This window comes from Eleginops maclovinus, chromosome 4, assembly GCF_036324505.1.
Source record: "Eleginops maclovinus isolate JMC-PN-2008 ecotype Puerto Natales chromosome 4, JC_Emac_rtc_rv5, whole genome shotgun sequence".
Classification (NCBI taxonomy): domain Eukaryota; kingdom Metazoa; phylum Chordata; class Actinopteri; order Perciformes; family Eleginopidae; genus Eleginops; species Eleginops maclovinus.
In genome coordinates, this window is record NC_086352.1 from 28,202,766 (window position 1) to 28,219,402 (window position 16,637).

General features: G+C 40.2%; 1 protein-coding gene across 2 annotated transcripts in view; it reads left to right on the forward strand.

The window, feature by feature from the left end:
• Positions 1 to 440: 440 nt before the first annotated feature.
• Positions 441 to 16,637, forward strand: part of crtc3 (CREB regulated transcription coactivator 3) — a 41,231-nt gene continuing 25,034 nt past the window's right edge. Inside the window, exons 1-4 of one of the 2 annotated variants that reach the window (XM_063881525.1) lie at positions 441 to 1,684; positions 5,242 to 5,349; positions 8,378 to 8,506; positions 15,111 to 15,172. In XM_063881525.1, coding sequence (XP_063737595.1) covers positions 1,553 to 1,684; positions 5,242 to 5,349; positions 8,378 to 8,506; positions 15,111 to 15,172 — 431 coding nt within the window. In that variant the 5' untranslated portion in view covers positions 441 to 1,552. The remainder of the gene's footprint in view (positions 1,685 to 5,241; positions 5,350 to 8,377; positions 8,507 to 15,110; positions 15,173 to 16,637) is intronic. The other variant, XM_063881526.1, reaches the window with a different exon arrangement.

Below are 16,637 nucleotides of genomic sequence, written 5' to 3' on the forward strand. Positions count from 1 at the left end.
CTGTACAAATAACATGTAACGTTTTAATACAGGATCACTCAAGATCTGCACTAACTCAAAACAATTATCTTCAAAAGAAGGAATAAGGAGGGAATAAAAGTATCAATGAATCAGTATCAATAAATAATCATTAGAAAACATAAAGGGGTTTATATAGTCAAAATGTACAAAACTAGCAACCTGAGAGGAATATATACTTTCATATACAAAAGAACGTATTGAGCTTTTACAATTACAAGAGTGAAAATGTAATCAATATGACCATATTGTAAAGACTCATTCAAACATGTAATCAAATTAATCACCGACAACAATTAACAATTACATGCTTTAACTGTACATGTAATAGGGGATTGGCAGTATTATTGTAATCCAATTGAGACAGTAAGATGACTCTGTCGCCGCCCTGTGGACATCACTGGTATTGACCGTGTTTAACGAGGCAATGTTTTTCTCGCAGTAGTATGAGGATAACAAGCCAGCGGATCTGAGTTGCTGTTACAAGCCGTGTCAACCCACGCTAATAAACTGAAAACATTGGCAGCAATCTCTCAGAAGACCTTTGCTTCAGTAAGGACGAAGGAGACACGCTTTTCTTTCGGCTTTGTTTGTTTATTTTCACCGGGTCGTCGGTTTGGAGTTTGTCTGAAATCTCTTCGCTGTCCGTGGATTAACACAAGAATAGTCGACTCCGAAGAAGCGCTGTGATATCAGTTTAAGAGTGAAATTTTGGATTATGTTCCTGCATCGCACGTGAATACTAGTGTTGTGGAGGTTTCACAATTGCTGTGGTTACATAAAGTCGACATTGACTTTACGCCTGGACCAGTCCAGCGGACACTTGTTGAGATATCATTTGCCGAGCAAACCTTTGCCCAGCTGCTCGGGAGCTTTGCTAACGGTAGAAGCGAGATTTAGCCATCGAGGCTAACAACTTTCTCTTACACAAGCCTGCTTCACATTGCTCGTTTTACAAGTTTGATACATGTTGACCGAGGTCGAGTGTACACAAGTTGGCAAAGTGTGTTTGTCATAATTGTTGTGATGGCACTGACAGCAGCTTAGCTAACTTGGCTATCTGCGGCTGTTACCCAACTGTTCACCTCCAGCATTATGTTAGCCATGACAGCTAACGTTATGATAACGACAGATTCAAACAAGTGGTACGCTGGAAATATGAAGTTATATTGTACCAGTAACTTCTTCTAATAAACACGTAATTTTTCTCGGAAGTTATCAAAGTTACATTGTAAACACATTATTTACAAACGCTTTATTTAATCACATTGAAATAAGACAACTTTTATAAACTGGAGCTTTAACGTTAGCTTAGCTACGTTAGCTACTAGCTCCGCTCAAATCAGCAACTCCATTGTGATTCTGCAGCAGCTGACACTGAATTAACTTTAACCAAACAGTAATGCGTGGTATGTCTTTAAAACTCTAATGGATTCACCTCACTGCTCACTGGAAGACTTTGGACAGTAAACTCCCAGCCCCGTTTACCACTTTTTTTCCAAGTAGCTGAAGTTGTAAAACTGCGGCCCGCACGATGTCCGGCTCCCCGGGCACAGGTGGCTCAAACCCCAGGAAGTTCAGCGAGAAGATAGCGCTGCACAACCAGAAGCAAGCAGAGGAGACGCGGGCCTTTGAGCAGCTCATGACAGATCTCACTGTTTCACGGGTAAATACATTTAATTGTGGTCTTTTTTGTACGAATGCGTTCATTGTGTTTCAGGACAAAGCTGCCTTCTTTCACTCAGCCTGAGTTGGAGTGAGTCTGATGGACTTCCTCTGCTCACCGAGATTTCTGGTCAACCAGTACTTCTTGTTTCTCTTCATACATTCATTCAACCAGAGGTGGAAGAAGTTACCAGATATTGTACTTAAGTAAAAGAAGAACTACTACCGTGTAGGAATAAACTGGTACAAGTCCTCCAATCAAAATTGTACTCAAATAAATGTACAAAAGTATTGGCATCAAAATATACTTAAAGTATCAAAAGTAAAAGGTGGAGTTCATTTTAGGCACTTTGTATGCTGTAGGGTAGCTCGTAAATGTTACTGCAGGTGTAACGTAAGTGTTGTTTATGAATCCAAATATGTAAAGTAACTTAAGATATTAAATCAAAGTAGTAGTAAACGTAAACGTTTTAACTTTGGATTGTAGTGGGGTTGAAGTAGCAAAAAATACAATTCCTAGAAGTGAGGTAAATTACAAATCCTTCAAAATTGTACTTAAGTTCTAGTACTTGAGCAAGAGTACTTTACACTACTGCATTCAACAATGGCGAACCATATGTGATGCTAATATATAGATGGTCAAAGTAATAAAAATTACGGCAATTTAAAATTAAGTACCCTAACTAAAACTATCAAAACCAATGATCAGCATATGCAATCCTATATTTAACACAAGTGCCAGAGTTGTTTTTGTTATTAATTGCAACCAGTATTGTAACAGGAAATTGATCAAATAGCTCTTCTTAATCTGCACCACCCCTCTAAAGCTCCTCTCTTTATGAATACCCAAAGGAAGCACTGTGTTGCCTGCACACTGCATGTAATTCAGACTGCTGTGTCTGCACTTTGTTATTCTATTATGTTTAATGAACTACCTAAAACCTCATGTGCATACTCTGCTTAGAGTATGTATTGTTGGATGATGAGAATGGCACATCAATTGGACATATCATTCATATTCACCTTTACAATATGCTAATGGTCTCATTCATTTGCTGCGCAGATGCCCAGTGTCGATAATGTATACTTCCATAAAGTCAGATGATTTGAATGTCATGTTTAGATGCTGTGCTGTATTTTGATATTCAGCTCAAACAATAACTTTAGCGTCTTTCATCAACGATTTAAATAGTTTATCGGTGGCATGTTTCATGAAAAAACTTAAAAGACAAAGCATTTCTCTCTTTATTATTTCATGTTATTCTTTGGACCTTCAAATGGAAGAAAAATGGTAGGTGTTATTGTCCAAAATATATAGAAAATACCAAATCATCCCAGGTTGGAACCAGGTGGGAGTCAATTTTTGTTGAAGAATGACTGAACAGGTTAATTGATCACCAAAATATCTGGCATTACAGTTTGTATTTGACAAATTCCTTAATAAAATGATAATGTTTGAGATCTAGATTACAGTGCGTGACGTTCAGGTGATGGCTCATCACCAGATAAATAGGGTCCCTAGTTGTAGAAAAAATAATGATGCCTGTGGTTTCAAAAGGAGATGGTGAGACTTTATAAGGAAGATTAAAGTTGATGCCAACAGTTTGAGTTAAATGCCTCATAACAGTAATGTCCCTGGGTCGAACTTGCAATAACTATGTTTGATATTTACTTCTTAAAGACATTAGGTCACCAGTCATTCAAGACACTTTTTTCAGATCTCCAGTTGTCTTTTATAAAGGGAAATATGTGTGGCTTTTTACCTGCAAGATGCTCTTGAAAAGGAGCTGTTATTTATGTGATATTTTTCTTCCTGTATATCTCATATAACGTATATGCTACACATTGCAAGTAGTAAAAAAGGTGCCTTCTGGGAGGATATATAGATGCTTTTCACATTATTCTCGTGCCATTGGTTTACAATGTGCTCATTCTATGAGTGGGAAACTCGTGAATGGCCAGTCAAAGAGGATGTGGTTCTGAATGAAGTTTGCCATAAGGTATGAACTGTAAGTGACCCTGTGAGACAGAAAAGACCAGTCAGCGAGGCTGAGGCAAACACCTGGAATTAGAAGTCGCTGCTGCAACATTTACCCCAGTGACCAAAGGACTGAATATAACCCCCCCTCCCCCTCAGGGGCTCAAAGGAACAGTACCCAAACAGACCCCAGCCTTCTCTCAGCTTTTGGCGTCCCTGTGAACTATAAGTGTGTAAAGTCTGCATGTCTGCCATTATATAATCGCTAACGCCAACACTGGAGTAAGAGGTTTAAATGCGGATTTGGTATTTTTTTTTAAATCATATTTTGGTGATTTGACTTGGATGGAAAATTACATTTCACTGGTGTTATGCCAAAAGTAATCACAATATGATATCAGAAGTATGTTTGTCATGTGCCTCTGTTCACGGCAGCAGGGAGAGTTGTAATCTGACACACTGGCTACTGTTAAAAAATAATTGAATTCACATTTTTGGTCTCAGTGATATTTTTGTATTTGATGGTGTGAAATGTGCGTCCTCTAAAGCAGTGGCTAGGTTTGGAAAAAGCTTTCAAGGTTGAAGTATTTTCTCAGAATTATAGACGCTTGTGTCTTGGTTTCTATGGCAAAGTGCAGAGAGAAGAGAAGGTACCCACGGCATGACTGGCAGGATTAGCTTTCCTTCTTTAGGTCTGTAGAATACCGTTTGTAAGATGGGTTTTCTCTGCAGCTTCACAATACATCCACAAAACTACTATTGCAGATATTTTCACATATTTGGACTTTACCAAATATGTCTCTTACTCCGATTTGGTTTTGCACTATTCCATATTGCGTTAACATTTAGATTAATTGTGCAGCCCTAGTTGTAACGATTAAAACTCTTATGTGTTTGTCGACTGGCCATAAATCCCCCCTTCAATAATGATGAATCGAAGTGATGACAACGAAGATGAACTCACTCATCGCCACATAAATACTCTGTAGTTGACACCTCATCTTGGTATTACCACACGTAAAGTGACACATGTTTTACCAGAACATACAGTTTGTAATCACTCTTTCCAAACCCATGCCTTATATCTTGTCATGTTCGTAATCTCTGTGAGAGATCTCTGTCTGTTGGCTGTAAATCCCATTGATAAAGTCTAAACAAGGTCAGCCTTTGAGATTCAAATTTTGCCATTTGGGCAGTCCAAGGAAGAAATGACCCTCGGATTTTCCTTTTCCTGATAACACCAGCTGATTGGCTCTGTTTTGCCTATCTTCTTTTTTTGTGAGGGACTCTCTATGTCATCTCCTGGTAGTGTGCTGGTTTTGGATGACAACCTGCACATTTCCTAGAGATTGCTGAATTTTTATCATTTATTTTGGATGCATTACTAATGAAAGCATATCGTTCCTTGGCTTTTTTGCAAACAGCTGTAAATAAGTAATTGCTGTATTGAGAGATAGTTGCTGTTCTGACTCTGTAGTAGCCTATTGCCTCACAATATGACTTAAAATGCTTCGGAAGTTATACATATGTGCAAAATTCAAATTCCCTGAACGCTTTTTGTGTTTTGATTTTGCCCCCAGGTGCAGTTTCAGAAGGTCCAGCAGCTTCGCTTGACTCAAACCCGGGCGCAGTACTATGGCTCTCTGCCTAACGTCAATCAGATCGGCAACACCACCACTGAATTCCAGGTGGGTTTTCATTTAGCAACAACAATAGTGGTGCAGTGATTACGTATCGTTGTTAGCCAACTCGGATTAAATAATGTTGCATAAGATAAGATCTATGGCAAACACAAATGTATTATATTTACACGGTTTGTTCAGCAGGATAATCTCCACATAATGACACCACTTTTATAATAGTGAAAGGGTGAATATAATTGCAAGAAGTAAGCAGCTAATGGTAAGCTATAAATAAACTCCGGACTTTACCAGGACTTCACTTTAACAGCTGCTTGTTGGCAACCGGTGTTTTTAACGCTTCAGAAGCTCACGGCATGGAAGAAAACGCTGTACAACAAAATACTAAAATCTCATTAGTTTATATTAACCACTGGTGATTCAAAAAACAATTGACTTTGAGACGAGAGAGCCCAGAAGTAAACCAGCTCTGATGGTTTGTCCTTTGTGCTGATCCCATTATTGCTGTTCAATTTGTCAATGGTTTCTTAAGGTGTGTTGAGGCAAAAAGCTCACGATTGTTTCCCTCAAGTTTAAATCTTTTCAGGGGACATGCAACAGGTTTGCGTCAGTTTCCACCGGTTCCAGATGATTTAAGTCTTTCCCTTGATTTTGAATGAAAGTCACCACTATGGTTCCTTTCTGATTCTTTCTGACCACAGGATAACAGCTGTCTTTCCTTTGTAACAAATAAGAGAAAAAAATGGGGAAGTAACGGACTGTGCGCTCTGAAAGTGGAGCGAGGTTAAACACTTTTTTGGGGGGGTGGCCCTGCTGCTTTTTAAGAAAAAAATTCCAGAATCTGCATCAGTACCCCAGCTGTGTGCCAACACAGCAGTGTGATTGAAAAAAATGAGGAGGCGGCTTTTTTTCCTTACAGTGTCAGTCAGAACAAAGCCTTGTCGATGTGCTGGTGCTGAAATTAGATCAGTGGAGTTCATATTGTGGTAATGTCCTCAAATACTTCCCTTTAAGCACAAGGCTGTTTGCTGTAAATCTGAATATTTCTTATTTTAAAACCATGTCTCCCTTAGAATCTATTAAAATCAAGGTCCTCTTTCTGGGTTTTTCAAGGCCTGTGCACAATTACCGTCAGCTCCAATGTTTTCTAGTCCAGTGGCTCCCAAACTGTTTACACCCCAGCACCCATTTGAATGAGTGTTTTGTCATGGGACCCAATTATAACATACATATATTATACATCATAATAAAATTCATAAATTATTCTTATATTAAAGCCATATCATATTATATCAAGTGAAATATTAAAGGCGCATTCTCCTAAACTCTAAATAAAAGCCAACTGGTGCTCTGGATTCATACAAGATTCAAAATAAGGAATTTTGAATAACTATTCTCTTTTTTTTATACGTTTGAAACGGATACAAAGCATAAATAATGCAAATGTTGCCTTTTTTATACGGTAAAAGGTTATTAAAAATGCACGATCAAGGGTATGATGAATCTTGCAGCACCGTTAGCTCACCCTCAAGGCTCTGAGAAGCATTGGCCGATCGCTTTGCTGGACTTTCAGAAGTGCAAACAAGCCTCTCCTCAGAGCGTTAAATAATTCAGCTGCTCACTAGAAAAAAAGATGGAATTTAAGATCAGTGCAGTCGTTTTCAGTTCTCCTTCAGGCAGTCGAGCTCCTGGGCCTGTATCTGTGTCAGCTCTCCGAGGAGTGGGTTATGCTGGGATACAGAGGGTCCGGGTGAAAGTGGCCTTGTTATACGGAAGAATGGCCCTTTTGAGGTAGAGCAGTAATTGCAACGGCGAGGTCAAGACCAGAATTCAATCCCCACATGGAGGGAGAAAAGTGTCGCTTGTAGAGTCAATTCACTTTTGCTTATGGGAACAAATCTCAACAAACTAAAGGGCTTCTAGATTCCACCCGATGATAACCTTTTGTTATCTTTTATTCAATTAATGAATGTAGAGAACTCTATGGGTTTAGCTCTGAGGCAACTAAAACACACAGAGTTTAGATATGTTCAAAACTGCAATCCTTTTGTAAATCTACAAATGCTCAAATGTGGATTATATAGTGAAATTCCGATAAGATTGGCTATGTTAGCAGAAATATATGAATGTAAAGTGCGTGGTTGACATTTGGTTTGAACATGGATTAGGGCTTTAACATGGCAAAAAAAGTGAAAGCACGTTTATCATTTTTTTTCAAAAATAGACAGCAAGTAATGTATAAAATATTTTTTCTGTCTGGTCTTATTCACTGACAAGTGGAAGCAGAGCTCTTTTAAAGTGCCAGTTTAACCTTAATTTCATTGCTAGGATGAACCAATGTGCCATCAACAGCTGGCTGCATAATGTACGCGATTTTGTTTGAAATTACAATCTATAGACTACCTTAAGTAACTGCACCTTTGTGTCTGTTGTGTTAAACGGGCCCTATTTTGCTCATTTGCAGGTTTGTATTTTGTGCCTCTACTGTGACATGCTTTAATGTTTGGAAAGCTCTTTATTTTTCTCATACTGCCTGTGCTGCAGCACCTCTTTTCACCCTCTGTCTGAAACCAGAGCCCAGTCTGCTCTGATTGGTTAGCTGGCCAGCTCTGTTGTGATCGGTCAACTGCTTAGGGATTTGTTTTGAGCGCTAGCCAATTGAAGTGCAACAATTGCATAATAATGTCACTTAACATTTACAGCACAAAAAACGATTTAACACACTTCAGGAAAGGGAAAACTCCACAAAACTGAACAGGGCTTCTTTAATCAGCAACATTTGTGTTTGAAGAGCCAGCGTGAGCCAAAAAAACCCCAAACAAATGAAGCAGTCCTCACATGACTCTTCAGTCTTGTGATGACAAGCTTTAAAAGAAACAAAGGCTTTCGACTTTCAGCTGAGGCTTTAATTAGGGCTTGAAGACAAATGACATTTTGGTTTTGAACAAATTGGACCATGTGACAACATTCAGTTACAACCCATTTAAATAACATTTGAAAGAGCCATTTCCAGATACTCCTCTTGCTCTCCTTCTATGGTTAACTGCACTCTTAATCATCTGGTTTCTCTTTTCAGGGGGGCTTTCCATCAGGACTGGACTCCGTCAGAGGGACCCGCCACCACGGGCTGGTAGAGAGGGTCCACAGGGACCGCAACCGCATCAACTCCCCCCATCGCCGACCCGTCGACAAGCACGGACGGCAGATATCCTTCCAAGCTTAATCACTGACAGTGGGAGATGTAGAAGTGGGTGTTGTGGCTTCCGGGTGGTTGGTCTTTATTGTTGTGTTGTTTTCTTTTCTTTTTTAATGGCGTTTTGTGTTTGGTATCAAGCGTGACGACATTCACCAGTGTAGGCAGCTGTTTAGTAGCCTCAGGAACAGACTTAGTCACAATGCCCGTTTGAAATGTGACGCAGAGACAGCGCGCTCTACTTACGCCTAATGGACATTGACAGTAGGAGATTCTCAGGTTGTGTATGCGTGTGTATGATTTTTAAGCAGCCGCACTAGTGTGTCATTGTTGTAATGGGGATAACACACAGGGTGAGTAAAATAGGCGGGAGTGTTGGTACTTTAGCTCGCAGCAACACTCTTTAAAATCCCCAGAGTTGGAGTGAGTAAAAGCAACAATCTGCTTTCTGTTTTAATTACTAATTTCACTAGTTTTATAAGCCAGATTGCGTAACAATCTGCTACCTAAATGGTAGCAATTCGGTTTCTAACCATACATATTTTCACAAGTTAGCTATCATTCGTTCGGTGTGTCAGAATTCATCACCGCTTCGTAGGGACCTAATGAAGAAAAACATTTAATTTTATAAGACTATGGATTGCAATATGTAGAATTGTCTCGAATGTGTCTTGTGGTTGGAGCTGCTGTTGATTTGAGCACTTGAGGAATCATTACTGATTCGTTCTGAAGTGCAGGAAGACCAAGGTCCCTGACTCAAGTGTCTGTAATTGTTCTGAATGAGGACTCTATGTACAGTCTCTATTATTATACCTCTATACGTGATCACTTCAAGAGGTTGCTCCTTGAAAAACATAACTGAAAACACAAAATGCAATGCATTAATCACTTGTATATTCCACACTAAAGAGCCTTTCTCCTATGTTAATATTATATATTAATAAGTAAGTCTATTCTGTGACACATTTTGTATATTTCAAAGGTCATCATCTTGAAAACAGTATATTCATATAAGATAAAAATGAATTTCATTTCCTGCTCAATAATCACACAGGATGTTAATTACATCCTGGATCTGGATTCACACCCAATCTGTTGCATTTACATGGATCAGTGGGCTAAAGGTGTTTCATCAGAACGCTCCCACCTCGTAGCTTTTTATTAAGCAGATCTGGTTCTTCCTTTGCCTTGAGAGAGGTATGATTCATTGAAATGTCACTATGGTGTGTGTGATAGCTCGAGAGGAGTGTGTTCTGTGTCTCAGCATCTGATGTCACATCCTGTTCACGTGTTTGTCGCATATACAGTGGGGCAAAAAAGTATTTAGTCAGCCACCAATTGTGCAAGTTCTCCCATTTAAAAAGATGAGAGAGGCCTGTATTTTTTATCATAGATACACTTCAACTATGAGAGACATAATGAGAAAGAAAATCCAGGAAATCACATTGTAGGATTTTTAATGAATTAATTGGTAAATTCCTCGGTAAAATAAGTATTTGGTCACCTACAAACAAGCAAGATTTCTGGCTCTCACAGACCTGTAACTTCTTCTTTAAGAGGCTCCTCTGTCCTCCACTCGTTACCTGTATTAATGGCACCTTTTTGAACTCGTTATCAGTATAAAAGACACCTGTCCACAACCTCAAACAGTCATACTCCAAACTCCACTATGGCCAAGACCAAAGAGCTGTCAAAGGAGACCAGAGACTAAATTGTAGACCTGCACCAGGCTGGGAAAAGTGAATCTGCAATAGGTAAGCAGCTTGGTGTGAAGAAATCAACTGTGGGAGCAATTATTAGAAAATGGAAGACATACAAGACCACTGCTAATCTCCCTCGATCTGGGGCTCCACGCAAGATCTCACCCCGTGGGGTCAAAATGATCACAAGAACGGTGAGCAAAAATCCCAGAACCACACGGGGGGACCTAGTGAATGACCTGCAGAGAGCTGGGACCAAAGTAACAGAGGCTACCATCAGTAACACACTACGCCGCCAGGGACTTACATCCTGCAGTTCCAGACGTGTCCCCCTGCTTAAGCCAGTACATGTCCAGGCCCGTCTGAAGTTTGCTAGAGGGCATTTGGATGATCCAGAAGAGGATTGGGAGAATGTCATATGGTCAGATGAAACCAAAATAGAACTTTTTGGTAAAAACTCAACTCGTCGTGTTTGGAGGAGAAAGAATGCAGAGTTGCATCCAAAGAACACCATACCTACTGTGAAGCATGGGGGTGGAAACATCATGCTTTGGGGCTGTTCTTCTGCAAAGGGACCAGGACGACTGATCCGTGTAAAGGAAAGAATGAATGGGGCCATGTATCGTGAGATTTTGAGTGAAAACCTCCTTCCATCAGCAAGTGCACTGAAGATGAAGCGTGGCTGGGTCTTTCAGCATGACAATGATCCCAAACACACCGCCAGGGCAACGAAGGAGTGGCTTCGTAAGAAGCATTTCAAGGTCCTGGAGTGGCCTAGCCAGTCTCCAGATCTCAACCCCATAGAAAATCTTTGGAGGGAGTTGAAAGTCTGTGTTGCCCAGCGACAGCCCCAAAACATCACTGCTTTAGAGGAGATCTGCATGGAGGAATGGGCCAAAATACCAGCAACAGTGTGTGGAAACCTTGTGAAGACTTACAGAAAACGTTTGACCTCTGTCATTGCCAACAAAGGGTATATAACAAAGTATTGAGATGAACTTTTGTTATTGACCAAATACTTATTTTCCACAATAATTTGAAAACAAATTCTTTAAAAATCCTACAATGTGATTTCCTGGATTTTCTTTCTCATTCTGTCTCTCATAGTTGAGGTATACATATGATGAAAATTACAGGCCTCTCTCATCTTTTTAAATGGGAGAACTTGCACAATTGGTGGCTGACTAAATACTTTTTTGCCCCACTGTATATTTCCATGGAGAACAATCAGAACTGATGCATAACATAATGGTTGTAGTGTGGTGCAGGAATGAATCCTAAACCTGCATCTTACCTCTTCCCTTTTCTCGAACTTTGAATGAGTTTGGGGTAGTTGCCTAAAATAAGGTCTGTGGTAAATACAAGCTTAAGAGATCCTGAAGTTGTGTTTTTACGAGAAAATATATGTCAGGAAATGCACCACTGGTGAATCACAAAAGCTTCTGTTTACAAAAAATGGCTACTAAACGCCATCAAGCCAAACACTAGCTGCCTTTAGCTTAGCGTTGGTGATATGAAGTCACTTTATGAGTTTATTTATAGCTTAACGTTAGCTTTTTACTTCTGGCAATTTCATCTTTAAATCGTAAAATAATCTTAATATGTTGACATTATCCTAACATAGTAACACACTTAGCTTTAGCATTAGCTTCTGTCGAGGGATCCCTTGCAGTGTTAACTGGTTGGCCTGAAAAAAATGTGTCATCAATGTACCACTCTATTGGAATATACCCATGAGTACTTTGAGGAAAGCGTTTCACAATCCATTTATTTCTCCCTCCTCACTGATGAAACTTGCTTGCCTGTTCAGTTTGCATGGAGTCATGCATGTTTGTTATATGTGGCCAGGGTTGATGTGTACAATAGATGCCACTGAGCTACATTTAGGGGGATGTTTACTTTATAGCACCGCTCTAAACACACTTGACTGTTTCAGATTGTTTGTGATTGTTCAGCGGTGCAGTTTGAATTAGTTCAGGCGATGTAAAGCTCTCTGCAGTTTGTCTCACATTTGACTTGTTTATTGTGCATTTGTGTTGTAATGTAGAACTCACTGTAATGTAAAAAGCGTGGGTGTAGGCACTCTTGTAAAAGTCTTCTCTTGTTAGTAACAAAAAAGAAACCCACTTGTAAGTTGTGGGTGGTGTTTGTACATTTGTCCTGTGTGCATATAGATGGCGTGGTCAACATGGTGTAAAGGTCAGCGCTGGGAGAGATTGTTGTGTCAAAATAGACAGACATTTCCAGTCAGCTTTGAGTCTCAAGGTGTATGTTTGTGTTGACATCTCAGCAGTTTCTTAACTAGAAACTAGGGATGCACCGATTGCAAAAAATGTCGGCCGATACCGATGTTAAGAATAACATTTTTGCCGATGCCGATGTTTTACTATGTAAACTGTAATGGTAGCACAATGCAGACTAAGGCAGTCTATCCCTTTTAAGAGAGAGAGTGGGGGATACCTGTGTGCATGTGTAAGCGCGAGAGAGAGGTTGAGCGAGCCATAGTAAGTTTCTGGAAGTTAACGGGAGTAGCAGCAAGTATAACAGTCACAAATATATACGATGGCCTCCCAAGAACACTGAAGAATGGAATTAATTTACCAATCCTCCAGACACCCGGTACACGGGGCAGAAGTCCTGCAGCATGCGCAGCGTGCAGCAGCAGCTCCTCACAGAGGAGAGGAGACGGCAGACCTACAGTCACTGTTCTAATCCTTTAAAATGATGCCCTGACTTCAGATTTGGTACGTCAGATTTAAAAACAACGACGCTAATACGACTTCTCCCGGTCACATAGCAAAACATAAACATCGGCGACTGCCATCGGTGATGTCACCTTATTTTACCGATGTGCCGATGGTGGTGAATAGGACTAACGTCGGCCGATGCCGATGTCTCACCGGTGTATCGGTGCATCCCTACTAGAAACTTTGTGTTTTAAAATCTCAGCAGAGGGAACAATGATAACTTAAGTCCGACATTAATCCTGTTCACGTGTTTGTATCTTTTGAGAAAAACATGCGGCGTGTTTTATTTTTAATTTTTTTAATGCTCAAGGGTTATGTGGTAAATAAAGCCAGTGTGAAAAAACACACACAAACAAGGGTTAGTGGTTAGTCAGATGTATAGACTCGTGTTGGCCTCCATTAGTTTTGAGACTGTTAAAACTGATCAAAACCATCAGAAAGTTATCTGTTATTGTAATAGGTGTAAAGAACAGGTCATTTGAGGTTATTCATACTGAAAGGTGATTCAGAAACACATTCCAAGATTTAAAGGCAGCGCAATAAATATAACATTACATTACACTTTGCAGACGCTTTTATCAAAAGCAACGTACAATAAGTGCAATCAACCATGAAAGTACAAACTCGAAAACGGAAGAACAATTTTCTCTTAAAACATTCACTTAGGGTTGGCTTCCTGGAGGTCTTGCATAATATATACAGTAGCTTTATGGCCCGAATCCATCCCTCAACCGCGGTCATTGCTCTTTGTTTCCACTCAGACAAAATAATGCTATCAGAAATACGTCTTTTTATCTGTTTGAATGCCACCAATTTATTTTTTGATGCAAACCACAAGGTATCCATAGCATAGATTATGTTAAACCTGGTCAGATTCCTAGTCTGGTTTCATTATTTTTAATTAAATGTATTTCCTGATTGAATTAAGTTTTTACAGATTTTTAGATTATAATCCGTGTAGGTGAAATCCTTAAACAGCTGCTTGTGTTTAGAAAACTTTTAAAAGTTTGATTTATGTTATATTAGGAAAACTCAAGAGGAACAAGAAGGAAAATAATCGCAAATGGGGGGGGGGGAAGCAAAGATGTTGGTCGCCCCTTTATCTACGGTGAATTTAAGGGTGGTTTAAGTGATAACGCGGAACACCTTTTTTAGTGCGGTTTGTGGATCCGACTTATCTATTCACAGTGTCAGATTTTGAAAAATGGAGTGTTTTAATTTGTCACGAAATAGAGGGTGACGTTTGAGTTATATCCCAAATTTACACACCGGACCCACAGCTTCTGTACTCCATCTACAGTTAAGGGTTGACCCCACTATTTTGGTTGTTGAATGGTGTTAAGTGAGAGCACTTGAAACAGCCACACAACCAGTTTGACCGGATTGTTAGTCCTCTGACTCTGGAGAGACAACAGTCCTGTCATTTCCCCTGAATTGTATTTGTATATATTTTAGAAGGGACTTATCCTCAAATTAGTGCAAGTGTTGATAGCATGGCTCCAGTCTCTGTAATTCTGTCTCATTTCTACTGATAATATGTTGTCCAAGGCCCAACAGATGCTGTGCAGAACAGTGTTTGACCTTGAGTGGCACCCAATCTCAAAGCTTTCATTTGTTTTTGTTGATCGGTCCCCATTTTAAACACCCCTCCCTGAACCACCCAGAGAGGAGACTATTTCCAGAGCAGTGGAACTACACTTGCAAAATTGTCGGGAAATCTAAACACCACCCACCTGAAGTCCTGCCATTCTTCAGACAATGTCAGGAACTCTGCCTCTATGTTCTGTAGTAAATCAAATAATGCTGTCATTGTTTCATCAAATATTTGAAAAAGGCAGCTCCATTGTTCACACTTGTCTGTCATCGCAATGGGGCTTTGATGAGAATGTGCTCGCAATATGAACGCTTTCATTTTGAACCTTGGACTCTCACTCTCTTAAGATTTCATGTTAAGAAATTGAGCTTAGAACTGTAGTTAGAACACATCATCGTCAGACCTCAAATACCTTTTATAGTTCAAGTCTTATTGCAGATGTGTTTTATTCAATGTGTCTTCTATTTCTTCTTTGGTGGTAATATGCAATAACACTACTTGAGATCTTTATAAAAATGAACTTACTATCACATGTGTCTGTACTTGTGGCTATAATTCCCTTAACTCAAACCCACATAGAGAGCTCTCCGTACGGAGCAGTCTACCTGTCCCCACCTCTGGACAACAACTGGAGAAGGTGAGTGGCACATCTGTTAAACTGCACTCTGAATTTGTATTGTCGTCTTCCTCGAGCTAAATTATTTTACAACAGGAACGGTTTCCTCTTGCCACCCTGTTTCCTGTAACAAGCCTGCTAGTATTGTCTTTCGACATCCAAGCTCTAGCCGTCTCGATCAAACAGAAATGGATATATTGATGAGCGAATGTCCAGGGAAGAACTGGGGCAGGGTGACGGGCGGAGCTGTTAACCTTTATTGTTTGTGCACAAGTGCTGTGCGAGCCCTGGGAAGGCTGAGACAACCTAAAGGTGTTTGACAGATAGCCTTTTGCTTTAAAGGTCATGCCCAACAGCAGTTAACCTACTGTTAAGGGATTTGATGTTGTCACAGCACTACGGGCCAGAATTTCCAGCCTAGCAGATATTAAATAAAGGTAGCTTCTATCAAACAATGCTACCCTGCTAGCTGGCCTTGATTTATAACTTGAAGATCCTTCTTTCCAGATCTGGTTGTGCCTACGTAGAGCAGTCAGTGAATTGTAGGCGGCTTCTTCTTCAGTGTTTACAAGAGGGTGAATTATGGCCCTGTGTTAAAAAGGCTCAGCCAAGCTCCTCCCCACTCACTCATGCTCTGTCTCCACACTTGTGTTTAGTGTGCTGGCTTTGGCTGGCTGCCAGTCACCCTGCCTCGTCTTCTTCCAAAGCGCAGACACAGACATTTGCCAGGCTCCGTGTTGAGCGAACCACAACAGCTTGTACTGTAGAAATGAATAAGGCCCACGCCCTCTCGTCATTGTTGACAGCACAAAACAGGTTGGCTGACAAACGTCCTCACGGAGGGACCAGACGTCGTGTTATCAGAGTGGGTGTGTTTCTGCGACAGAGCAATGAATGCAGAATTTCTATTTGCGGCTTTGTTCCGCACTGTTTCTCAATGAGAGCTTGAGCATTATGTCACCTCGACATCATAATATCGTAAACAACCCATTCATGTTTTATTGAATAATTGCATTTTCTGTCATGAAGGTACTTGTTGTGATTGTGTTTTGCTTGTGAAGGGATGGACCATAGCAATCATAACATTTATTTTCTATTGATTCCCATCTGGGTTCACTGTGAAAATAACAGTCCTCACCCTACAATCAAAATCTCCCTAGCTTTTTAGATTTGTGAAAATAATATTTTTCATGCAACCTTGTAAAGTGGCAAAGCATTTATCTCTACTACTGTACTTCACTCCCTTTGATTGTTTGCCACCGTTCCATACAGATGGCCTTGTACTAGTGATTGGCATCCTTTCTGTCAAGTCTCTGCAGGCCAAGCCTCGCCTCCTGCTCCAACCTGCAACAGATTGTTGTCACAGTGTGTAACACGGATACATTTCCCCCTCAGCAGTACATGTTGGCCAAATTCATGGTCACAGGCAGGGAGAGATAAACTAATTTCCCCTGGCGAAAAACTGGCTGTGTCCGAACAGATGAGT